This window comes from Acipenser ruthenus, chromosome 7 (genome assembly GCF_902713425.1).
Source record: "Acipenser ruthenus chromosome 7, fAciRut3.2 maternal haplotype, whole genome shotgun sequence".
NCBI lineage: Eukaryota > Metazoa > Chordata > Actinopteri > Acipenseriformes > Acipenseridae > Acipenser > Acipenser ruthenus.
This window is the reverse complement of record NC_081195.1, coordinates 43,897,196-43,924,538: the sequence shown is the minus strand read 5'-3', so window position 1 is coordinate 43,924,538 and position 27,343 is coordinate 43,897,196. Positions and strand designations below refer to the sequence as shown.

At 36.6% G+C, this 27,343-nt stretch overlaps 1 protein-coding gene across 4 annotated transcripts; it reads right to left on the bottom strand.

The window, feature by feature from the left end:
- Positions 1 to 1,721: 1,721 nt before the first annotated feature.
- On the bottom strand, positions 1,722 to 26,218 carry LOC117415989 (serine/threonine-protein kinase 38-like). 4 transcript variants are annotated; one of them, XM_059027036.1, is made up of 15 exons: positions 26,048 to 26,218; positions 23,491 to 23,569; positions 11,918 to 12,057; positions 11,104 to 11,155; positions 10,359 to 10,481; positions 10,176 to 10,259; positions 8,852 to 8,975; positions 7,627 to 7,781; positions 7,077 to 7,179; positions 5,673 to 5,752; positions 4,694 to 4,811; positions 4,169 to 4,292; positions 3,371 to 3,466; positions 2,420 to 2,511; positions 1,722 to 2,275 (listed from the first exon to the last, which is right to left on the bottom strand). In XM_059027036.1, exons 3-15 carry the CDS (start codon positions 12,049 to 12,051, stop codon positions 2,142 to 2,144), a joined length of 1,419 nt encoding a protein of 472 aa, XP_058883019.1. In that variant the 5' UTR covers positions 12,052 to 12,057; positions 23,491 to 23,569; positions 26,048 to 26,218; the 3' UTR covers positions 1,722 to 2,141. The 4 variants fall into 4 exon arrangements, with proteins under 4 accessions (XP_058883019.1, XP_033882876.1, XP_033882879.1 ...); XM_034026985.3 differs by lacking the exon at positions 26,048 to 26,218 and adding an exon at positions 25,179 to 25,711; XM_034026988.3 differs by lacking the exon at positions 26,048 to 26,218 and adding an exon at positions 25,179 to 25,707 and having other exon boundaries at positions 5,673 to 5,734.
- Between the last annotated feature and the right edge of the window lie 1,125 nt (positions 26,219 to 27,343).

The window sequence follows — 27,343 nt, the reverse complement described above, 5'->3', positions numbered from 1 at the left end:
TATACCCTGTCAAATCTAGCAGTCTAGACTGGTTCCAATAAATAGGAGTAAAACCTTTTAAAACAACATTTAATAAAATGTGAATACTGGTACTTAGTACAGGTTAATAATAACAATTTTTAATAATCACGGGACTTTCGGAATTGACTTATTCACTGAAGTAGTTTGCATTGCACAAGTGTCAGGCTGTAGGAATCAAATTCAAATGAAATGTCCTCTTTGTTACTGTTTGAAATTTGATTAATAATGTTAGTCCATACCGTTTTACCCTGAACAAGCAAAACTTTTAAAATGATGAGAGTTGTACATGTTGTATGCATTTCTCTGTATTTAAAGTATTATGGATTTTCTTGTTACTGCATCTTGTAAAGCGCTTTGTAATGGTGGTCCTCAATGAAAGGCGCTATATAAAATATAGATTGATTGATCAAAAAATATGCAGAAATGTCCACCTATCATCAGTTTTTGGAATTTTGTAGTCACAGCTCTCTCTAAACATCTCAATGTAGAGGTGCCTCTGTGTCTTGGTCTGCTCCTGCTTGGAGACGACTCTAGGTTGTCCTTAATTTACAGTCAAGATGAGTCTAAATGGCGGGGCTAACAGCAGCTAAGAAGGCTATCATGAACGGCTGAGTAGAACCCGGAATTTTCTTTAACTGCGTATGGTTACACTATTTCTTAGATATTTCACTTATGGAGAGATCCATGGCAAGGCTGAACCAGGCCAGGCCATGTACATTGACTACATGGTCTACCGCTTTTTTAATTTTCTTTTATTAAAGATCTTATTTTTTGGGACCAAATCTTTATAGATACTATTATTTATTTATTTTATTAGTGTTATTATCATTATTTATATAGTTTTTTTTTTATGTATGTATTTTTATTTTGTGTAGATATATTTATTTTTATATTTATATTCCTTTACATATTTCTGTATTTACTTTCTTACCCCCCCCCCCCCCCGTTACAATTGTATTTACAGTTTGTGTAACAAATGACACAAAAGTATAAAAAATAATAATAATAAATAAAAAATATGCAAAAACAAAATTGCTAAACAATTTTGTGGAGTACATTTTTAAAAACATGAACATACCCATATTAATTCCAAACTTTGACAACAAAAATTAGATGCATGAAATGAAATTTCTTTTTATTTTTTTGTCGTCCCCCCCACCCCCTCCTACCGATTCAAAGGCCAAGGTCATCTCCACAGCATTTTGGTAACTATTGGAAATACTGTGTTTTCTAAGCTATAGGCAAAAGTAGTTTATTTTTTAAGAACGCAGTAAAATCCCAATTATTGCAGATCAAAACTTTAAATCAGCAATGGGGATTCTAACGTGAATCTGGGACTCAGCAACACTACCTGTACAAAATGATGCTATCACACGGCGTAATTTGGACGTACTACAACTGGTAACATTATTTAGCAGCCAAATCAAAAAACTATTGATTGTTGGATGTTAATGCAATTTAAAAACTGTAACTCAGTTCTTTATTACAGCAGCCAATACAGTTTCCCGTTTGCATGCAAAAACTGTTCCCATCCCTCATTTGTATTACAAGAGGGGGATGGGTTTCCTTGGCAATCAAGCCCAGAGTTTCAATACAATGTCCACAGTTTAACCTGTGAGGTCACTCCATCTTCAGGAACTGTAAATCAAGAAGCACCCATGTCCAATCTGAGCTCTCAGCTATAAGTCTGTGTAATATGGCTTCTTTTTCACGCAGGTGTCGATGAGCTACATGTCATTTGTTTAGAAGAGAGAGAGAGAGAGAGAGAGAGAGAGAGAGAGAGAGAGAGAGACACTGTATCCAGCAATGAAGCCTCAATCCTCACACAACATCTCTACTCAAACATGTGTGAAATACAAACAGAGATATGCTTACAGTAACCCTAGTACCTTTATATGGCAGTACAAAGAACAAACAAGATAAACAACAACTTTGGCAAGATGGCCGCTGGCCCTGCCAACCCAAAACAGAAGAGCCTCTTCAGTAGTCTGTGAAACCCTAATCCTGTAGAATTTCATGTTTTACATTGATATGCAGGAGTCTTTCAGTGTATCAGTATTAATAAGTGTCGAGTGGCCCAGGCACAAAGCTGTTCAAAAGGTCTCAATCCCTGATGTTTTTCACAACTTTCCAGCTTTCATATAAGAGGGAATGGAGCCTCTTTGTGTGAGTCCTTCGAACCTCTTGTAGGTATAGTTGAGGAAGACCCAGTCCTTTGATTTGTAGTCCTGTTCTGTTGCATTTGTCACTGAAACTAGAAATGAAAAAAAAAACAACACACACATTTAATACTCTCGTGATGGAGAAATGCTGTCACGCTACACCTTCTTAGAAGAATGTAGCTGCTCTGGATACATTTTGGGTCAAATGCAATTAATATATTGTAAATGTTTCGTACTTGGCTGGAGGATGTCTGATTCTGGGAACTCATCAAAGTTTGATGTGTCATCAATGCTTTTTATTTCGATTGAAATAGCAGCTGGCCTCTCCCTGCACAGAAAGGGAACAGACACACCAATCAGATTTTCATTAACCCTTTGCGGTCCATTGTCGGACTGGGTCCGACATTGCAATTATTCCTCACAGGTCCTTTGTCGGACTGGGTCCGACATCATTATAGCAACGCAATAAACGGGTGTTTAGTCGTTTTTTCTCCGGAAAAAGCCGAGAAAACCATTCAATTGCCGAGTGGGAGCGACAGGAGCCGAGACAAGTCGAAAAAAAAAAAAAAAAAAAAAAAAAAAAGGCGTATCTCATGAATAGTCATACATGGTATCAGGTATCAGATAACGGGGCGTTCATAGTAAACAAGCTGGCTGAGTGCGTCAGCGCACAGAGACTATCATGGACATTTGCAGAGCTTTTTTCAGATGTTATAGTAATAAAATAATGACTTGGATCGCATTATTGAGGAGTTTGGTGATAAAACCGGAGATGATCGATCGGTATGTACGACTATTATTATTATTATTATTTTTTATTTCTTACATAGGTGAACGCTATAGCAAACAAAAGGGTGGGGGGGGGGCTGGAGATGCCTAGTGAGTGCTTTGTTTATATGCAGGGCCATTTAAACCCGTTTGACTGTGAAAAAAAAATACTTTTAAACAGCGCGTATAAAATTAACTGCGCGTGTGAAAATTAATTAGACCTGGCGTGCCTGACGCGCAGTTAATAAATGGACTGCAAAGGGTTAAGCCTTACACTAAAAAGCCTAACAGTCAGTATCCCTGTTTACAAAGGAAGACAGATGATTAAACCACAAAGAGTGATTACCTCTATTGTATATATGTTATAATAATAACTATTTAAAATAATTAAATGTCAAACATAAAAAGTAAAAACATACCTTATATGATCCCAGTCTACTGGTTCAAAGAATGGATGACTCTTTATTTCCTCTACACTTACAGCACCCACTCTGTCCTCTGCATCATTACAATACCTAAGGATTATAAAAACATAAAAAGTAAAAAGAATACATTCTGTAATTAGATTCATGTACAGCTATGGCCAAAAGTTTTGCATCACCCTATAGCATTGTGGCAGCAGAGTAGAGTAGTGGTTAGGGTTCTGGACTCTTGACCGGAGGGTCGTGGGTTCAATCCCAGGTGGGGGACACTGCTGCTGTACCCTTGAGCAAGGTACTTTACCTAGATTGCACCAGTAAAAACCCAACTGTATAAATGGGTAATTGTATGTAAAAAATAATGTGTAAAAAATAATGTAATTGTATGTAAAAATAATGTGATATCTTGTAACAATTGTAAGGTCGCCCTGGATAAGGGCATCTGCTAAGAAATAAATAATAATAATTTTGCTTCCTAAATTCAAATGAAGCCTGCTTGATAATGTTATGTTAACATACTGAATTGCATACCGCTTTGTAGTTTTCTATATAATTAACGAAAAATGTGACATTTCGAAATCTAACATGAAATACTGTACTACTATGGCTTCCAACGTCATTTTTTGTAGTTTCTTTGATTACAAAAATTCTAGGTGATGCAAAATGTTTGGCCATAGCTGTAGGTTTCTCTCCTAATAAAACAAAATAATAAATAGAGTATTATAATTTCACAATTATAAGTGATATCCTGGATGAAAAAGCATTGCATTGGATAAGTAAAATATAGCCACAACTAACCTTAAAATCAAGTCTTTTGCTTTCTCTGAAATGGGTACTTCAGGAGGGAAAACAAGAGTCTCTTTCCAGTTCATAACCTTTCTGTACGTTTCTTGTGGAGTTTCTGAACAGAATGGAGGATAGCCTGGCAAAAAAAAGCAGATGGATTGTCATACTTTACCTCTCCAGCATTTATATTTACCCTGATATTATCTACAATAAAATAGAACTTGGCACTTACAAATGTGGTCTTACTGGATATCATGATGCCAAACATACAGTATTCTTGTTCTTTTATTTCATACAATGGATCATTCTCTTTGGCATCTTGCCTGTCAAAAGACACTTTTGCTCAGCTACAAAAGAATAAAGATCTGCCATTTTAAATGTAGGTACAGTTGAATCGGAGGCCAGCCAGATATCACTTGTATGCACTGACAGAACAGCGAGCAAGACCTTTTAGAACAATTATAAGTAAACTTCATCTACACTGTACACAATTCCCTGCTACTAAACACATGCTACCACATACAAAAACAGACATACCTATTAACATTTCATACATTATAACCCCCAGAGACCACCAGTCACAGAGTTTGTTATACCCAGTCTGCATGAACACCTCAGGGGCAATATAATCTGGGGTTCCCACTGTGGAGTATGCCTGTAAAAAAAGTTAAACTTTAAAATCATAATTATGGGTCTTTCTACAGTGAGGTACACATTAACATCATAGAAGTTACATACATGCTATGTAACTGGAATCTCTGACATATCTGACAGTCTCCTCTTTCACCACCGCCTCTGCACTTGTGTGTATTAGGTCTCGATTCATATCCAGGAAATAAAATTCCAGCCATTAAAGTGCAACTTGAAATAACACCAACTTGTTTTCAAGAGACTGCAGGATCATGGTTGACCTGCTCACCGCAATAAAAGTAACCTGTTATTCAAATATTGCCACCTTTTCAGTGGAGGAGAATATTTTCAAATAATTTATTAAGAACTGTGCATTTAAGACTCCCGGTCCAGGCCACAGTTGACAATAAAAGGATAAATATATAAAATAAAATAAGACGATGTCTAGTCTACACATACGTTAGACAAAGAGACTGTTATAAATGTTGTAGTCCTATTATTATTATTATTATTATTATTATTATTATTATTAATAACATAAATACACTTTTGGGGACAGTCTCAGAGTTGGTTGATATTTTAGTAATTGAAATGTGTGTTAAGTTCTTTTTTTTCTCTATTATTACAGAAACATTACAGTAACATAAAAATGAATGAATGAATAAATAAACAGCTTATGTAAAATGCTGGAATGACAGTTTGGAATGAGCAGGCTGGTTAGAAACACTGGTTCTGGCCTCTTGGTATTTCATTTACTGTACACAATTACTGTTGCAGTAGACATTTTAAACAAAACAAAATAAATAAATAAATAAATAAATAAATAAATAAATAAAGCGTTAACGTTATCTAAAACCACAAAAATAAAAAAAGGTCTAAAACTCACCAATTGCCGTCTATTTTTTTTCCATGTCTCTGCTTTCCTTTTTGAATTCATGTTTTGAAAGGCTGTAGGAAGTAGATCTCCTTAGTACAACAAATATGGACATATTTACAGTACCGGTCAAAACATTGCATGCAGTTGACAACAAAGTATAAAACAAGAAGCAAAACACAAGATAGGTTCAAATATTCTTCTTTTTATCAAAGCAACAAACAGGGTGTTTAAATGTGGTCTGATGCCCACATGACTAAGAGCACTGTACTCTTTGCTCTATTTCAATTTCAATTTTTAGAAAATTCCTGATAAAAATTTAAATAAGAATGCATTCTGTAAGTAGATTAATTTAAGTCTGCTAAAAATAAAATGTGAATAGAATAGAGGCTCAATTTCTTAGTTTGGCATCTTTTCAAATACTCCTACAACTGGAGTTTGTGATGAACCTTAAAAAAGGCCCTGCTACAGTAGAAGCACCAGGGTAATGAGGTCCTTCTAATGAGCACAATATACTGTATAAGGCTGCCATGTTTACATTGTTTTGTAAACCTGTAAACTACTGGCAGTAAACTGAACGGCACAGTTGAAACGATAGGCGCGGTGTATCATGAAATATAATACTGGTACATTCAATAATTGAATTGGATATTAAAAAGGTACAATTTATTTTACATATTGTTACATAAAAAGATAAATACTCACGGCTAACAAAGCACGATCTTAAGCACACATCAACTACTGGTTACGTTTCACTTTTATCAGATATTCTGCAAATATACAGGTAACTTGCACAATAAAAATAAACAAAAATTTACTTTTATTATTATTTATTTCTTAGCAGACGCCCTTATCCAGGGCGACTTACAATTATTACAAGATATCACATTATTTTTTACATATAATTACCCATTTATACAGTTGGGTTTTTACTGGAGCAATCTAGGTAAAAGTACCTTGCTCAAGGGTACAGCAGCAGTGTCCCCACCTGGGATTGAACCCACAACCTTCCGGTCAAGAGTCCAGAGCCCTAACCACTACTCCACACTGCTGCCCATTAGCGATCGTATCGAAGGTTAGTGATATATCGTCACTGCAAACAGCAGCTCTTAACTGAACTTCGCCTACCTTTCATAGTGTAGTATAAAATTTCAGTGACAGCAAATCACTCACTGTACCCCCTGTAATGGTACCGAACAGCTAAATGCATGTAGGGTTTCTCAGTAAGAAATACCACTGCACCTGTAATTACTGAAATATTTATTTTTGTAATTAGTGTGGACAGCAATGCCGGAGTAAATTAACTCACTGATTAAATCTTTTGGGGTTTAAAAATTCCAGTGCAACAAAATAGAATAAAAAAGTGTTACTGTTATTACTATGTATATAAAAAAAATAGTAATTATAAGGACTTACTGAAATCACTGGGTGGATTGTGGGTTAAATTCCTGTAGAACTCTGTTCTGTGTGCTTTTTTCAGCCCTGTGCATAAACCAAAGTCTGACAGCTTAACATGCCCCTGCAGAATAATTGAACATTTGTTTGAATGAACACACACACATACTTATAGATATACTTATATATATATATAACTTAGAAAAAGACTTGAAAGTTAAATCACCACCAAAATCAAAATTTCATTGAGAGTCTCCCAAGGATTTAAACGGTTTAACTGCACTCCCACATTATTACACCACCCAGAACTAAAGGTTCTCAGAAAGTTTCATCATAATTGGACAAGCAATTCTCTAAATATTTACAAAACTCTAAAGCCAGGGATATGCATCCCCAATAGGGGATAACAAGACAAATCCTCACCAGTGCCATTATTTAAAATGTGGATAGTGTATAGCTTATCAAGACCATAGTTACCCTGATGTAAACAAGACATTTGAAATTCAGCTCAATACAGTGCACACACATCAGTCATTTTCTTTGGTTATTGAAATTCCCAGCAGCTGCTCACCCTGGAATCCAGCAGGAGGTTGTCTGGTTTAATGTCTCGGTGAATGAACCCCAGCTGGTGAATGGAGTCTATGGCCAGCACAGTCTCCGCTATATAAAACTGGGTTTCCTCTTCTGTCAAAGTGTCTTTCTTCATGAGTAGTGTCATCATATCACCTTGATGAGTTAAAACAAATTTAAACAAAACAATGTTTGGCGGCATGTGTTGTCACAATTTATTGAGCACAATCTGCACAAGGTAATGGACTAGCACTAGTTATGAATTCTGACTACTTAACCACAGTACAGAATAAACAAGTTCTACAAAATAGAAATAAAAAAAGGTCTGCTTTACAAGACAAGTGAGTAAACAATGATCAGTTAACCCCATTGACAACACCACTGCCTCATTTCCACCGCCTTTTCCCAGATACAGCGGAGCTGGATGGTCTGGGTGAGGTCTAGTTAAAGATGGCTGTCTGCATTTCAATGTCATTTTGTCAGGTATAGCTGACCCAGGAAGTAGTAGTGTGGCAGTAAAGGTCATAGTGCAGCAGTAAAAGGTCACATTGGAACGATTAACTAAATGCAAACAAGTAAAGATGAACGAAGTTGAACCAACATTTGTGGCTGTTTTTATTTTCGGTCTCAACACAGCTGTCAGTAGTCTTACTAATTAGGTTTCGTCACTAAACAAGAGAAAAGCGGTGGAAAACAGCCAACACTGTTCAAATGATGTACTTCTGTATAGCAGTTTAGCCCTGTGGGTATGAGATACAAAACTGTACTGTCGATGCTAAGGTATAGCTGAGCGTTAGTGGAAAAAACCCTTCAGCTACACCTTGCCTGGGGAAAATCAGTGGAAACAAGTCATACAGGAGCTGGTTAAGGTAGGGAACAGCGCCTATTTGCATGTATCGTACAACTGAACAAGTGTTTTTTGCAGTTTAAACCATATTCCTGTCACATGCCTCCAAATGACAGCTTGGAACTGAATTACTGGAACAGACTTAGGATTCTCTGTCCTCTAGCAAACTGTAACCCACATTGTCTTGTGGGCCCAGATATACAATTTATGGAATGCTTCAAGAAATGCGCCAAAGTGGCTGATGGTATCTCTGCAGTGAAGAGTGATCACATTCATGACAGTTTCAGTAAAGGAGAACAAGTTTCTGCAGGTCCAAATAGCTGGTAATGTTTGAACATCATGCGCAACGGCCTTCACATGTTCAGAGTCAAACCCTTACCTCCTGGAAGAAACTCCATGATCAGATATAGATTTCTCTTGTCTTGAAAACTGTAGAACATCTTCACAACCCAAGCGCCATCAGCCTCCACAAGCATATCTCTCTCGGCACGAATATGAGCAATCTGGGATTGGGGGAGGGGATAAAGAGTAAAACTAGGAGGTGAAGGAAAGCAAGGATACTTAAATAATACCAAACTTATCTTCATCATATGGATTTAAATATCATATAAGCAAACACTATTAAAGCATTGTGTAACTTGATTTTATTCAATTATATTTTTTTCTGCACAGTCTCCTTCAAAAGACTGCACAAGGAATCAACTCTTGGGGGATGGGGAGGGGGCTAATTTAGCATCTTGAAGAAAACTAAACAGAGTGGGGCTTAGGTTTGTATATAAACCTAAATAGATTAACACGTTAACAAAAACATGAGAAATACAGATTCTGGGCACCTACATTCTACATTGGGCACAAGTTGGCTTTAATAAAATAATATAAAAATGTGTGGTTTTGAGACGAGTGGTAAAAAGCCACAAGCAAAATTACAAGTTATTGAAGCAGAATTCATCTCATCGGTTTTATACCTATTGCAAGATATTTAAAAAATATATATATACTGTATTATTGATAAGCGTATTGGATGCTTTAATAATCCTTTAATCCCAAAACAGGAGTGATAGATTTTGGTGTGAACATTTTGAACATGAGAGGAAGCTTTATTTCCTGTACATGAACAAGTGTCAGATTCTGAAGTGCACAAGAAGATTTTGCATACAATAGGTACAAAAAGCTGTTTGTGGGAATTGCGTCATAATCTACAAATATCTGTTTAAAAACAGAGATTTTCTTACGCAACGCTAATTATATTAAACTAAACATTTAAATATCTATAAAACTGTATATATGTGAGAAAAGACATATGATAGGAACTATAAAAGTAAGTCGCATAAGGAATGTAGCGTATTTAAATCAATAAACCAATTTGTGGAACACAACAGTTTCTACAAGACATAGTGGGGTTTGGGATAAACTGGTGATGACCTCAAGATAGTATTGTACTAATAAGAAGCTTAAAAAGGTTTTCCCCTGTCTGGAGTTTGAATGCTTTTCTCATTTAACATCCATCATCTTGGTTGCAGTGCTTTGTGTGAGATGCATCACTTTTACACGTGTATGCTGATTACTACAAAGCAGTTTATAGGGAATGGACATATCCCACCACAAATATTATATCATAAGGAGTCACTTGCCAAATGCCCCCACTAGAGGGATAAGCCACTTCTCATCCTGACTCAGGATGATCAGCCTGCTAATAATCACACCTGCTCCTTTTCCAGCATGTCTGCTTTTCTCAAGATCTTCATGGCGTAGATATGGCCAGTATCTTTCTTCTGAACCAGCCGCACCTGAAACATTGAATTAGGAAGCCTGTTAGTGAATGAACATGGATTATATTAGCTTCTGATAGTCAAGTGAGCTTTATGGTCTCCGAGTGGGAAACAAACCTCTCCAAAAGCACCTCTTCCAATGATTTTCAACGACTCAAAGTCATCAAGGCCAAGTCTGGTCCTCTTGAGCCGCAGAAATTCTGTCTCTTTCAGCGCATGCTGAGATCGCCTCATCTTTTTCTAGAGATATCGGAAAAACAAAAAATAAATAGTTAAAAATCACTGAAAACTATAACAGACCTGTCTCAATTTAATTATAAAAACAAGTGGTGCAGATATAAACTCAAAAACTGCACACAAACATGATCCCATAACAATGAAGATACTGCTCTTTCTTTTTTGGGATGATGCGGTTGTTGATCAATATTTCCATTTTAAAAGTATGAAGCTCATACCAAAGACGATGGCAAATATACAACAGGAAAAGTATGTCAATCAAAGCAGTGCCACCTTTAATAAATCAAGCTGGCTCAAATGTAGCATTCATGTTTCCAGCCAAGGTCTCATTGCAACAGACTTACTAAGGATTACTTGACATGCATACTGAACAGCATTGCAATTCTGCCAACATAAAAAGTATAAATGCTACTGTATTTGAAATGTAAGCAAACCACAGTACGCAGCTTGCTACCGATGTTGCTTCCAATCCTACGTCAGAAGTATAGAACTGTTAATTACAGACTAGGTCAGTCAGTTCAGATGACAAAAACACGTATAGAAGCTATCCATTTTACTGTACAGTTTTTAAAAATCCTTTCCAGACTTGCACTATTTAGTTAAAATAAATAAAGGAGTACATTACCTCTTCATCTATGAGCCCCTCTTCATCCATTACCTTTTCTAGTTTTTTCTGCCTAAATCGAATACAAATACAAAAGGTAAAAAAATGCATGCAGTCATCATCAATAGTAATATTTGCTACCACTAGGTGACACTGTTAATGCACCACAAGTTTTGTACAGATGCCTTGGGGTGCTGCTGTGCTTAAAGAAAAGGGAGGGTACATAATAATTACATAAGGTATGAATACACCACCCAGTCTTAGCATGGTTTCAACACAGACCAAACATCTGCTAGATTTATTTTAGGAAAGCAGGCTGCAATGATCAAGCACACACACAAACACCTGGAAATAAATGTTTAGCATCTAGCAACTATATCCATCATATGCATTAATTAACAATATATTTTTAATCATTCTTATTCTGAATATCAGTGCAATGTAGTAATTCACCTGTAACGTCAAATAAATCCAACCCCAACCCCTGGATTTTATAAGAGCATTTTACAGCACTGGGAAATGAACCACCTATCCCAGAATCCCCCCTGAATATGGATGGCTGGTGCTAGCCAATCGGATTCACCAGCACTGTAAAATGCAATCCAGCTGTGCAGTAAAGGTTTTTTTTTTTTAAAGGTTGAAATTATGGAGTTTTGTTTGTTCAAAACAACTTTACAGCCTAAAAATGACAGTGGAAAATATATACAAATATGAACTTATTGTTCTAGCAAAGATTCTGTAGTTCACGAATGTTATCCCAAGGTGGTAAATATGCATCTTAAATGTAAAATCTTGCCTTATCACCGACATCTCTCCTTTTCCATTAAAGGCATACCTCATTTCTCTCTCCTCGTGCTGTGTAATGAGAGTGCTGTAGAAGTTTTCAAGAGTCAGCTTGGCCACAGTCACCCTCTCACGGGTGTGATTGCTCATGGGAAAGGATGTTGCGGTCCCTCCAGTCATTGCCATAATAACCTGTAGCGGGACAGACAAAAAAAAATTAAATACTGATGACGAAACAGTATACCCTAGCCTTCTTTAATTACCATAGGCAATAAGCGAAAAAACACACATGGACTATTGTGAGGTCAGACTTCTCACACAGTATTTTGGAAACAGAATCTTAAAGTAAATATAAAATCGACAATATAAAATGACTAAAGGGCAATTATAAAAGTAAGTCAGCTGTACACTTTGTGCTGCTGCTGTGGAAAACACATTCAAAGTTGCATCCGTCTGCAAGGTTTGAATTTTGTGTAAACTGCAACATACAGACTATGTCTGCAAGCCTATCATGACACACTATGATGGGGTCCACTAAATGAAACTTCAGAATCACTGCAGGGGTGTTAACTGTTTAGAGTAGAAAGTAAGACGACTTAAAGAGACAATATTCTTCATATTCAATACGTAATCAAATAATCAAACAGACTAATTAAAATGTTGCAAACACATGGTATTTCTCAAACTACAAACTCTCGAATTGGTTTGTCAGTAAGGACAAACCAATTTGCAGGTATTGAGTAATGCACACAAAAGATAAATGTCTGGATCCTGCACCCACAAAACACACACACGTCCAAACAACACATACCACTGCACATTCTGGGGCAGTGTCCCATGAAGGGGAGTGGTGATTAACAACTATGTAATGTGTTTGAAAACAAGTCAAAACACCACCCAGATTTTATTATAAAACAAACATTCAAGCATGTAAATTGAAAGCCGTATGCAATTTAATGCAGGAGGTGCTTGAACCAAGCAGAGTTGGGTTGCTGAGATACTGAGATGCCCAGAGCACAGCATTGTAGAGGATATTGACTGAATGTCTGAAGTCCTTTCCAAAAGGCTGTATGATCTTCATAAGGTGCTGTATTTAGTACATTCTTAAAAAAAAAAAAAAAAAAAAAAAAAAACCACACACAACACTATATAGCAGTCACTGAACCTTCTGGGAAAACAATAAGTTTAAGAAGAAAACACACCGTCACCACAGAGAACAAAGTTTCAGAATGATTTTTCATAGGAACACAAAAAGTACTCTTTAGACACTTCAAATTCCACAAATAAAACCATTAATTTCCCAGCTGCATAGAATAAAAATCATCACTGATTAAATGATGCACTGAAATAAAAATCATCACTGATTAAACGATGCACTGAAATAAAAATCATCACTGATTAAATGATGCATAAAGAATTCATGTAAAAAATGGTTTTCAATAGCTACACGCGATGCTCTGTCACAAGCATCTTCAGTATCCTATAGGAGTGGTGTCTTGATGACTGGATCTTTTCCGTTTTTTTCTGCTCTACTCTATTCCCTCCCCTGCATGGATTCACTCCACCCTCCCTGTGGGCGTGCCTCTTCACATCCTACACTCATTAGAAACAACAATGAATCACTTTTCCTTCTGGACTGGAATACCTTAGTAAAGATCTTGGCACGAGTTTCTTTACCTCATCTTGCCACAGCAATCCAGGCAGAAACCATTCAGAGTCTGAACTTGCATGTATGAGGCTCAATAGCTTGTAGCCATGTGAAAAGAGGCAATTGGCTATATAGAGGGACCTGAGGTTGCCTAAAGATCATTAGTCCTCTTGCCTTGGTACATGGCTTACAATAGTGAGAAAAGGGGGTTAAGAAATACAATTGGGCACTCTAAATTAAATTTTTTAAAAAAAAAGAAGATTTCTTAAGATGTAAATTGTTAAATTCCTCTTCCAGTTAACTGCATAAATCAATTATGAAAACTAACTAAATAAACAAAACATACAGAGTGACTTGCAAACTGTTACTCACTACATCCATAAGCCCAGGAAACTAAAGGAAAAGAGAACAATATATATTTTGGTAATTATTTTGAATGTTGGTATCTATCCACTTTAGGTCAATCTGTTGTAAGAAGTTACAAGCCCAGTGGATCACTCACTTCATTCTTAACTGCGACATGAGTAGCAAGCAAGATGACCAAAGATGGAATACTGTAACATACAGGGCTAGTACTGTTTCAAAGCCATAAGAAACACAATGAAGATATACCAGAGAAATGATTCAGCCAGCCAGCAACATTTCTATGACCATGATATTTGTCAAGCTGTAATCTGAGCCAAAGACCTAAATCGAACCAACTGATTCTCCTGCAAGGTCAGGGAAAATGTACTGAAGCTTTTTCAATCTCATGGGAGGCTGCTGATCAGAACAAGACTTTTTGAAGGGATTTATGCCAACTTCACCTTAACTAGCTGAGGTTGTCTTTCCAACAAGAACAGTTTGGAATGTATCAACACAAACATACAGTAAAATACAAGATTTCAAAACCTAGGGAACATATTGTTAAACTTGTGAGTGAGCGAGCTGAATGCTCCCCCCTCCCCCAAAAAAAGTTTGGTTATACTAAGAAATGAAAATGTGGGAAATCCTCTATTATTCAGTGTACTGTGTTAATAACATTATATTATACCGAGAAATGGTTTACATTATCCTTTACATTTTTAAAAAAACAACCTACACAATATCATATAGTATTTCCAGTGAGAGTGTACATTTATACTGCATATGGATATAATCCAGTCTGTTCAATTAGATATACAAACATGAAAGTAATGTATAAAGTATTTCAAATTATCTACAGTCCCTTTCGCACTAGCAATCTCTACCCGGGTTGGACCCTGGATCCGGTGTCACGTGTATCGGCTACGCGACTTCACAGTGCTTTTGAAGAAGCAGGGTCGACCTGGGAGACACAAGAAAATACACAACGAGCGTATCAATGCCCCGGAAGCAGCTTGTTACGGACGCTTAGAGCAAATATTTCTTCATCCCTGCTGTAATCTAGCGAATAGTGTGTCTCAATCAACAAAAATATGGTTAAACAGAATAAATAGAAATGTTCCTTGTGGAAGTGAAACCTTCACGCAGGCGTGGCTGTTTGTTATTTCATCAGTTTATGAATGGCTGTCATGTATTTGGTCTCACTCGATCCGGGTCAACAGGATCTGTTGACATCCTGAGGTGGTTGCAGCGACCCAGGTCAACCCAGGTCAACCTAGGTATGTGGTTTCACAACACACGGGATTGTGACCTGGGTAGCCAGAACATGGGTCGGAGTGCCAGTGTGAAAGGGGCTTACTATGTCCCATGGTACAATAGTTATATTTAGAGCCCCGTGTTTTTCGCAAATATGAAATAGCATAATAAATAAAACTAAATGTAACATATAAAACGAAAAATCATTATACAAACATAGAATTTTTAAACTGGGAGATTTATACACTTAATTAAATACTTGCAATCGTAGTTGTCAAGGCTGAGCTGTTATCATACACGGTCTGAAGGGAAACGGAAGCTCTATACATCTGCACAAGTGCTAGTCAATCTGGAGCAAGTCGTTTGGGAAGATACCGTCATTAAGAATTAGCTGTTTATTTCTTTTCCTTTTGGGGAAAATATGGCTTGTTTGCTTATATTTTGCATTAGTATGCTAATTCTTTGTTTTATTTCAAGTGGTGCAAACTTTGCACTGGAGCAAATGCTGTTTTGGTTTTGCATGAATGAATCTGCTTTGCTTACTGTTTAAATACTGAGAAACCCCAAGCTTACTGTATACACCCTGCTTCAGTGCCATGAGATTGAAATACAATTCTTAGGGTTTTTTTGTGCAATTAATGTGCAATTATTATGACAGCCCCACAATAGTAGGGTACTGTATATATAATATCATTGTATTTTTATAGAGGGCATGGGCAGTATTTATTGTAAATAGGCAGTAATTAATAAGAGTGTGGGACTGTGCGTTACCTTTACTGCCGCTAATGAGAAATTATGGTAACTAAATTATTTTTCTGTACTAGGTCTGTTTATGTCAAAACGTTAAAAAAAAAAAAGTGGGTAATGTTAATAAAAAATATGTATGTTAAGTAGAGATTCAATTATCCGATCTTTGATCAACCGTGCTGTCTAAATCAACCGAACACACCTGTAATCACGTGATGAATTACGTGTGGTGTATTTAGTGGTTGCAATCCTGGGAATCCCATATGGTAAATTCAGCTTCCGAATCCCAATTTCAGGATTGTATTAAGGACATTCTGATTCTGTTTTTACTCATGATTTGCCCTTGTTTTGTTAAGTGTGCTACGCTGCTGCTCTAGGCAACCAACCCCTGCCGCTAAAATTAAAACCACAAGATTTGAAATTCGCTTTAATGATAACAACCACTGTCTGCAGCTACTCAGCTCAACATGGCAGAGAGAAATGAAGAACTACTTCAGTTCTACAATTAACTGGAATGTGTTTATTTGTTTTATGAAAACTGCATAGTAGGAAGCATCTGTTTTCACTCTTAACAATCCTCTTGCTGTGTGATGGTGACTAACAGAAAAAAAATACTTAAATTCAGGTGTTAATAAGGTAAGGGAACAGTTTTAAACAACGCTATTTTTGTAAATGTCAAAAGTTTCATCTGTCCGTGACCACATTTTTATTTTATTTTTTCACAGACACGTTAGCATGCCAGGCTTTAAATTGTTTTAATTTCCTTAACTGCAACAGTCGCCTCATTCTTGATTTTTCTTCTATTTCATCAGTAAGGGCTGGAGATCCTGTCTATGTTATTGAGCAGCTAAAAAACGTTCTTATTCATTTCAATTGCACGTTATTACAATGCCTTAACAGCAAGTATCAAAGTACAGAAACATTTTACTGAATTTTTGAAGTTTAATTATTCCTAAAGTTCTGTAATGTGTCAAATTTGTACTGAATTGTATTCTTTGAATTTCAAAGTTTGGTATATGGTACATTTAATTACAGTATTTCATTACCTTAACTGTAGGTGTTAAAGTTTTACTGAATTGCATTAATTTAATGATTTGTAAAGCTTTGTAATTTTGTAGGATTAATGTGATGTAATGTGGAATAGGTTACTAGCTATATATCATCAGTAGGTACTTGTGTACTAAGTACTTGTCAGTGTATGTTAACTTTATTCTATACAGTATTAAAAAAGGTACAGTAACTGTTAATATTAATTAATACCTGTTCGATTATCCATACAAATCGATTATGCAAACTATTATCGGTCCCAATTAGTTCAGATAATTGACTCTCTACTGTAGTTGAAACATGATGTATACTATACTATTATCTATTTGAGTTGTTTTATTAATGTGTATATGTAATAAAATGAAAAAACAAAACAATGTGAAAAATAAAACAAATTCTGAAAAAAAATGAATTATTTCATAGGGCTCGTTATATTGCATTAAACCTAGTGGCTCAAGGTCATAAAATAAAATAAAATAAAGCACTGTGTATGTAGTTAAAAGCTGCCTCTGCACTGCCCATATGATTGACCTTTATGGGAGCTATATAACCTATTAGTGCCCAATAGGGTGAAAGCAGCAACAACTAATAGATTTTATGTCGAGGAACTGGATCTCAAAATACGTATATTTAATAAGGTAATAAAAAAATGATTACAATTCTATATAGTGCTGTCATATTCAAGTAAATGTAGTTTTTAAAAAAAACCTGTCAAGTTGTTAGCTGCAGAATTACATTTAAACTGATTAAATCTAAAAGGATTTAATACATGTCAGGCTTCAGTGCTCCCCTCCTCCCCTTCAAAGCTCACAACATGCAGTATATTCCCACTCCCATAACAACTTCCCTGTAAATGTGACAAAAATGTACCAAAACATTATTAGTAACACAGTTGGATACTGGAAATTCATAATAAATATTTTAAAAAAAGGGAAGTTCACAGTCAACAAAAAAAAAAATGTTGATTGAACACATAACTTTAACGGACTTAGCATTTAAGGTGCCTCAGAAGTGAATCCTATGTGTAATACATTCCCCACAATGAGCAGCAGTCAGTAAGGAGATGGGCAGGTGCAGGAATAACTACATGTACTGTTGAAACAGAAATAAACTGTGGCCCATTAACTGTAAATGACTTAATCTTGTAAACAAGGAGTCTGTTGACAAGACTATCACCACCCTGCAACCAATTTCCAACCCAGGAAGCTGCACCCCATTATGTAAAGTTCAAGTCAGACTCCAGATTGCAGCCTGGCAGCCAGGCCCTGACAAATAAAGCAACTGAAGAATTAACTTGTTTAATGCCAGAGATCTGGCATTTCCCACATCTCTGGGGACCGTGATTTAGTGGACAAGTACACCGCTTTGTTGGCTTTTGGTTCTAAGGTTAAAATTCAAACACCATCTTAGTTTGAAGGTACTTTGGTTTTTGAGGGTATTTGAATTCTTGTTTTAAGCTTTTCAGATTTTAATGAAATGGACCAGCACCAAGAACAAAGAATTCTAAATAGCAGCAGAAACCATCGCCAGGGGCTCAGCTTTACATAGCACTACAGAACATCATAGGAACACCCAGTAGCTGCTCACTACTGATAAGCAGGGCATTTCAAACAAATTGCAGAATAAAATACAACAGTTTAGGATTAATGGCAGTCACACAATTACTTCAGCAGTCGCCAAAACCCTACGGAACTAATCAATTTGCCCAATCCTTTATGAAGTTGTTTCTATCTAGCAACCCAGTCACTGTTTCTAAAACACCTGAAGTTCTGCCGCACCAGTATGCCAAGAGAAAGGATGTCAGTGTAAGACATTACACACTCCACTTGGCAGTGTTTCCCCGAGAGCATTGTGCAAACTTAGTTCAGATGGCCAGGACTGTGAGAACAAAAAGGCTGATGTAGCAGAGCCTGCTCTGCAGAGAAGAGGCAATGTGCATATTCACTGTCTACTGGACTTTCAGTGTTTCAGTAATATTCCAAACCTGATTAAGTACCAGTCCCAAACAGAAAACCAAGAAGGTGCACTCTTCCTGCACACCAAAAGACATCTTAACAGGCTCTGACCCCGCCCCCTTCCATTTGTTTAAAATCTTCCAACAACACAGCTGGACAAGCACAGTGCAAACACAGACAGCTATTTGGATAATAATGGAGATTAAAATAATCACACAGCTTGTTTCATATACAGCAAACTAACGGCAGCCCTGGCAGGCAATTAGCGTTCTTAAAACACAAGAAGTTAAATATTTCAAATTATCGGAAGATGGTTTTTCCATTATCAATGATTGGTACTGAAATCAACACATAGATTGAAGATCACTGTAAAAGCAGGGAATCTCATTTTGTATAATGTTTTTATCGGTACCTCCCTGTTTTAAGTGATATCTGGACAGTCTAAAACACATTTAAAAGGGGGCAATATTTGGATATCCCCTTAAACTGCGGTCAGCCCCAACCACCACTGAGATTATTTAATTGACTAATAAGTATAGCTTAACAAACAATATTTGTGCCCGCCCCTGTGTGTATTTTGTGTTGTCTGTTATATGTATCATTGTAGTGGTGCACAGAGTGTGGGTTATGTAGCACAGCTGATTTAAAATGTATATTTGTATTTAGGCACAGGGATTGCACAATCACTTCACGTGCAGATTAAAATGGGTATTTGTATGGGGGCATAGGGAGTGCACAATTAGTCCACGTGCAGCCTGTGCCAAGATTGAACCGAGTGACTGATTAGCAAACAATATTTATTACACTTAATAAATTAGTGAACAACCTTGTTTCAGATACAGGGTGTCAATACTTATGTCTGCAACTGTAGACACACAAACATTATATATACTTATACACACACACACACACTGTATATATATATTTATCATTGAAAACTTGACACAAAGACTGATAAAGGATGTATTCTGGAGTCTAAAAGACAAAACTGTGCTGATGCAGTTCCTAGTTAAGTGTGAAAGGGGATTTTCACATATCTCCATTACAATATAGTTAACATGAGAATGTGTGATGCGATGATGATGTAATAATAATGGCGGTGATGGAACTCCAGAAAGCCTTTTTTAGAAGGCAACACATGTAGGTCACATTTAGAGGATGTCACAATGATAAATAATTTGCTTTCTTTCTGTATTCATTTAAGATTTTGAGTAATTTGGTTTGGTATGTAACTATTCACAATCCACCATTTGTAATATCCTAAGAAGGTTACATTTACAGTATTTGGAGGTAGAGCTACAACTACAGTACTATTAATATTTTTCCATAATTTAAAAAAAAAAAAATCCCAGTGACTCGCGTACAGAAAATTACTAGACAAGAGCAGACTAATTGCACTTCAGTTCTATCCTTCACTTTCATTTTAATCATATGTCATCAATATGAGGTGTTTTTCCTGGTAAGGTTTCATGAGGTAAACTTCTCTTTTCAATCAAAAAACCACAATACTCTTTTTTTTCGTTGTCTGGAATAAAGGGAAATTGTTTGAAATATAGAAGTCCTCAATATTCCAAATGTGTTAAACTAATATTGTTGTACAGGGTTTCTTGGCTTGATAGCAAACGGCCCTCAGGTTACTCACATCTCCCGCCAGAGTTTTCAGGGATGCTTCAGGAATCATAACAATGCTTTTTAAAAATTTTAATACCACACCTTACTAAAGCAATGACAAAGTCTCTTTTTTGTTAATTAAAATTGCGCAGTGGTTACATCATGGCTCTCCTTACAAATCGGAGTCCCCAGGCTAGGGCTAACTTAGAGCGTTAGAAGTGCTTACCTAACAGGATTAACATTTTATCTCATTCCAACAGAAGCGTGTTGTCTTTTTATACATACTTACTTTTCCTGCATAATTTGTACTCCCTGTAATTGTCGAGAAATGAGGCTCCTTTATAAATATTATTACTGTAAACTACCAAACACATTTGCACATGAATATGAATTCACTGTAAAGGAATTCAAAGCTGGTTTACCACTGATTCAGTAAAACAGGACCCTTGTACTGTTTACTCCTAGAAAAGCTAAACAATCTATCTGCTACTGTAACAGGGCGAGCAGCCCTCTACAGTATTTGTTTGTTTTATTTTAGAACGGGGTCCCCCTCCGGCCGTGTTATTTTGTGTTTGTTTGTTTGTTTATTTATTTATTGTGTTTAGGACAGCGAAGCGCCACGTATATTATTATTTATGTATTTGTAACGGCGTAGCCGTATTCGTTTTATTATTAAACTCGTGCAGAAGGTGGCCATCTCCCGAATTAATTAGGTGATTTAATTTGTTGCTAATCGGGAGATGGCCACCTGTATAAAAAGTCTGCAGCTGTCCAGCTCGGGGGTGGTGTAGTAGGAGCGAGAGCAACGAGGGAGAGAGAGAGAACAAGCTTTAAGTTTAAGAATAGGTCCAGGAACAGTGACGGCTACAGCTCAGCCTGACCTGGACCAGTTATTGTATTTCTTTTTTGTGTTCGTGACTTGTTTTTTGTTTAACTGTTTATTTTGCTCGGTGAGCACAGTTTTCTCTTTTTGTTAAAAACATTTGGTTAATTTTTGTTATATTTCAAATAAAGACAGCGCAAACGCCATTTCACCAAACCTGTGGTATCCAGTTTCAGTTCCTGCTTCTGGCCTGACGTCATTATACACGCCATCCTGTCACAGCTACTCACCACAGACATGAGTACCGCTACAAATCTATAGAGGCACAAAAAGTAATAAGGGTTTGTAAAGGATGTGGACACTAGCAGATAGGTGTGCTTTCAGACACCATCTAGCAGTGAAAAAACACCCACCATACCAATTCACCACCTTGGAAATGTGTCGCTTGGAGAGAATAGACACCAAAAATCCTCGAAACAGTTCCCTGGCTATTCATTTTAGAACCAGAAGGCAGCCTCAAGGATAGTAGTTTTGTATTCCAATATCAAATCCAATGAGATGCCCACATCCGCTTGGCATCATGGATCTTAACCTATTACAGTTGTGTTTACAAACAGCACAAGCCCTGGCATGAATAAGTATGCAAAGACAGTGTCAGACATGTCAGCTTTCCTCCAGACTACACAAAGCCCTTTCCATGTTTTCAGAATATTCCCATGCTGTAGTGACGCTGCAAAGCATCATCACCAGCATTCCACCTAGACGCTGTATAAATGAGTGTGTATTTAAAACTTGAAACCTGAGCATCCAGCAAAGAGCTCATAACCAACAATTAGACCCAGAAACTAGACTCTTGAAACTCAGAAATGTTTGCCTTCCGATAATCTAATTGAAAGTCCAGAGTTGCAATCATTTACACCAAATGACTACCGATATGTTCATGAAATTCTTAATATAACAATAATAGTAAATCATCCAAAACCGTATATGCTCTGTGCATGCAGCTTATACACGTAATTAATAAAAGTCTATGCCCAAAAGTAATCAGTGCAAGTGCAATGGAGACAGTGCCTGAGGTTTGCTGTTCAGAAATGACTTTTTCTAAAACACCATTCAGATTGGACTATAACAAATCTTCAGACTCATCTAGCTGTTACCTTAAAATGTGGTTCCCAATAGCCAAACACTTCACACCCTATACACAGTATAAAGACAGAGAAAACATAGCTTAAAACATGCAAGAATGGTTTTCCTTGTATCTGTTGTATCTGATTTTGAACAGTATAACCACAGTTAAGGATAAAAAGAGAAATAAGTACTCCAGAGAAATATGAAAACCAAGTTCAAACCTTTAAGTGTAGGATGTGGCACTTCTCTCTAATGTTATAAAGAGAGATGAGTGATAGTAAATGTTTGCTATAACAAAAATTACATCATTAAAAGCATTGAGTGGTTGTGTTGTAGAAATAAAACTGAGCTTACATTATTATTGCAAGGTTTCTAAACATAACAGGAGATAGGAATTCCAGCAACTGGTCTGGTGATGAGGAATTATGACTTGTTTCCTCAGCCTGGATCTTTATATGGTGTTTTGTTTTAAAGAAACTGGTGGTAAGAAATACACTGAATCATAGGCACATTGCAAATAAAAAGGAATCTTGTTAAGGAGAGCACAGCCAAACAAACAGCCAGGTTTTGTTGCTGTGTTTATCATGAATAACAAAACAAAGCAATGTTGTCTTGTGTGTCAAAGCAGGGTGAACATTGTTCATTTTAACAAAGGTCTCTGCTTTTCAGTGAATACAAAAAAAGCTTAAAGAAAAACAATAAAAGAAAATGTGTCATATGTGTGCTTTACCTATATGAAAGAAAAGCAGCCACAGTGGTAGCGATTCCCCTGTCGGTTTCTTCTCTACACACACCTCCTGGCTATGTGATGACGTACTGCCTTTGTTGCCAGTTTGGCTATATCGAGTATGAAATACAAAACCTGACCAGATATCGTGCTTAGCCGTAAGGCAGCTGTAGCCGGGAGCGCTAGGCAGTGAAAACGGGGCACTATACAACATTTTCATCTGCAGCATGAAACCGTTCAGTAAAACTATCCAATTCAATCTGCAACCAGATATTACGCAAAAGGTCAAAGACTGCCTGTAGTCATCACATCTTTTAAAAATTATAATGAGTTCACTTACCTCCAATCCGACTTGTGCCAGCCTGCAATCCAAACTGTGGTGGGCAGTCTCAATTTGAAATGGTTTTGATCTCGATCTGCTGCAGATGCGAAAAAAAAACAAACACAGAACTCATTGGCAGATGGCAAAGTGGCAATAGATGCACAAAAAAGAATGACCCTCCGAAGATTACCCTTTTATTAACCAAATAGCAAGTTTCTAAAATATTTTTTTAAAATTTTAAATTAAAACATGAATCAATTTTCTACGAAATATTTATAAAACTAAATGTTTAGGCTCCTAAGACGGCAAGTGTATTTTTTTTTTTTAAGGCTACCATCCCAGAAACAGAGCACCATTTTGGGAAAGGTACCTTCACAAAATTATATACCTATCATATACTGTAGGCAACAGTACTCAAAAGATAGGAAAATATCAAAAGCTATTTGTTTAGAAAGAGAGTTGAGAAGAGAAACTGCAATTATTGTTCTCAGAGGTCAGAGTTTCGTATTTATAACGCTCCAACCACAAATTGTATGGAAGCATTACGTATTGTACTGTACAGTAAGAATTGTCTTCCACAACCAATTTCTGTAACGTACATCCTGCAGATGAAAACAAAGAACCTGGATCCAAGTCACACTTGTGATGGACTTTCATTTTTTTTAACTTTATAAAGCTGCTGTTCTAAAGGTGGGTTTAACCTATAAAGAATCGATCAATAAAAGAACAGATTAATATTTAATTTCAAAAAGCCACTGTACTATAAAGACAGCAGGCCACACATCAAGTGCATGTCACATATTACTATGGATCACAGAGTGCCTGTCAGTTTTCTACATTCTTTAGACAAATGCATGCAGGCCTACATAATGTATCCGTTACTGTATTAAAATCGAGTAACCAACTGCTTAACAAATATTTTAAGGATGACTTTAGTCCTATAGGTAATGTTTTGTGATAAGTTCAATAAAAAAACAAAAACTGTTGGTTGACATGACAAATGACGTTTCTGAGTACAAATAATTTCGTAATTAAATGTCTGGCATACTAAATGAATAGCAATTACTTTGTTTATCCAAGAATTATTTTTGTAGAACATATTTTAAGGGCATTACATTGTTTTCAGCCACAAATATGAATATAAACTGGAAACTGTTGCAAACATAAATACTGTATAAAAACAAATGCCACCACCCGGATCAGATGATAATATGACAAACATGTAGCTGGCCACTGCAGAGCTTATTTCCTTTCAAATGTCAAAGCAATTATTTCACTTTAACTATTTTGGCATTGTCTAACATGTGACATTACATAAATAACACCACGATTTTTTAAAGCCTGCTTTTACTTGCCAGATGTTACTCGTGTTGATGTTGTGTGTCGCATAACAGTCAGCGTTTGGTTACGATCCTGCATATAATTAACACATTCATCTCCCAATGCCATGCCCGGCTGGAGAGTGTGTTCACATATCTAAATGTATCTGTTCTAGTAATACCATTGCTGTATATGTTATCGTCATATGCAACATTTGTCTCAGATTTTTATAGCATTTCCAAAAATATAAGGAACTAAATCAATGCCTTGGAAATCCTGTCTCGCGCTGCATGACATATTCGGTTGTATATGGCATTCCAAAACGATAAGACGTCGTCCATTAAAATAACATTTTATAAAAATAAAAAAAGGTGAAATTTACTCACCGATCGTTTTCTTCTCACTTAGTTGTCAATATTTCTTCTTTACATGAAACGAATGTCTATATAATGTACTTATCCTGAGTTAAATAATTACAAGTGACTAGCCAGAGCAACCCTCAGGATCTGATCAAACCTTGCAGGTCGCCCAGTCTCTGATTAAAACAATGGCTTGCGCAAATCCATGAGGTAGGCCAATGGTAATTATTACCTAGGAAATGTTTTTAAACTTTCTATTTGTTAATTAAAATTCCAGATCCAACCTTGCTGCTTCCCTGTTAGTAACAATAAAACCAGTCTTTCCTGTTCCTGATGAATGAAACCTCACGCCACGCATCCGATTACCGACTGATTGGCGGTGTGAGAAGCCAATGGAGAGAAAGAATAGAGTTGTCGACAAATCTTCTGAATCAATCAGAAGTTTAGGCGTGAGAGGGTGTGACCTGCTCACAACAGATAACCCAAACGCCGCTCTTCAAACAACGTAGTTATTTGTGCTCACAGCTGATGAGTTCTCGGGGTTAACCCTGCTTTTGCTGTAACTCCTGACGCTCTGTTAGCTGTCCCGCTATTTCATTCAAAGTCTTTTTTTTTTTTAATTTAATGTAGACTGCATTTATTTAATGATAAAATATACAACACGTGTTATTGATCAGTTCATAAATACGCAACGTACCACTTTTTGAAGCGCAGTTGTGTAGATGTGTTGAGTTTAGTTTTTAAAAACGGCAAACGCAAATGTAATGTTACAAAACGTAATAATTCACTATACATTAATCCTGATCCTAAACACTCTATTGCCGAGGGTATTGATCGTTCTGAAAGATTTGCATTTTAGGTTTATGGAAGTTATCATAAAGAAATATTCATCATACCAATATACTCTTCACTCAGTGCCCCAATACTGACGTATTCTGGGAATGAACACAATAGATTATATAATTTCAGCCAGTCTCTCAAACGCAATTTCTGTCAATGATAGTTGCCTTAAAATCCCTGAAGTGGCGGGAACATGCAGCAAAGACACACGTCTGTAAATATTACGGATACATCACTAACAGAGCACGCTCCTTCTCCACCCTCGACCCGCAGTGGTGGAACGACCTCTATGGATGTCTGGACTGCCCTGTCCCTGACCACCTTCCGGCGCCTCCTCAAGACACACCTCTTCAGACAACACCTGTAAAACTCACCTCTTCCCTTCTGGACAATATAGCACTCTGCCTTTAATGCACTTTAACTTGCACTTATCTGATCCATATTTTACTGTATTTAATCCTGCACTTAACCCAATCTGAAGTATTTCGTATTTCACTTGCACTCGTATGTAACTAACCCTGATATAACTATCAACAATGTTATCTGCTCTTGAACTGCCCCGATATCGAATCGTACTGTTTTTTGTATATCTTATTAGGACCGAAGTCATTGTATTTTGTAATTGGTCTTAATTGTACTGTAATTGTTGATATTATTTTTTTTTTCTTGTATACAACTGTAAGTCGCCCTGGGTAAGGGTGTCTGTTAAGAAATAAATAATAATAATGCCCATAACCTATCTTAAAGCATCATTTCTACGTGAACCACCAGGAAGCTTTCAGCAAAGAATCCACCCCCTATCACTTGAGTACATTAACCCACTCATGTTTTATATCCTCACTCAGGGTTATAAAAAGGCATACATAGTTTTTATGTAAGGAAAAGTAGTCCCTACTAAAAATGACAACAAGCTGGGTGATCTAGCTATCTTTTTATATACAATCCTGGGAACAGTAAGAGTTTACTGTAACATTTTTAAGTGAAAAATTTGTTTTACCATTTCTTTAACTAACAGAGGACCAATTGGGTATATTATGAACATGTCCCAAAATAAAGCAGGCACATGAGATGATGTTCTGTAAAGGAGCTGCACCACATGGCATTTCACATGATCAAGTGTGCCATATTTAGGACTTGAGCTGTTCGCTAAGTTTGTTGGCTGTCAAATCGGTAAAAGCAAAACACAGTAAAAAGGGATTAAGAAATAAGTGCAGGGGGTCATAATCATGATGGTGGAAGTTAATGAGTGGAAGTTAAACCATAGAATGCAGAAAAATATGTAGGCAGAACATGTGATACACTTGCATTTCCCTTATACAAGTTTACCATAGTAAAACCATACCAAAGTGTAA

Bases quoted from the DNA above. Each gene is read 5' to 3' on its own strand.
- LOC117415989 (XM_059027036.1), bottom strand. From the start codon at position 12,051: ATGGCAATGACTGGAGGGACCGCAACATCCTTTCCCATGAGCAATCAC. The intron at 11,156-11,917 runs GTATGCCTTTAA...TATTCGATTTAG, and splicing joins CACGAGGAGAGAGAAATGAG to GCAGAAAAAACTAGAAAAGG. The intron at 10,482-11,103 runs GTAATGTACTCC...CGATATCTCTAG, and splicing joins AGGGGCTCATAGATGAAGAG to AAAAAGATGAGGCGATCTCA.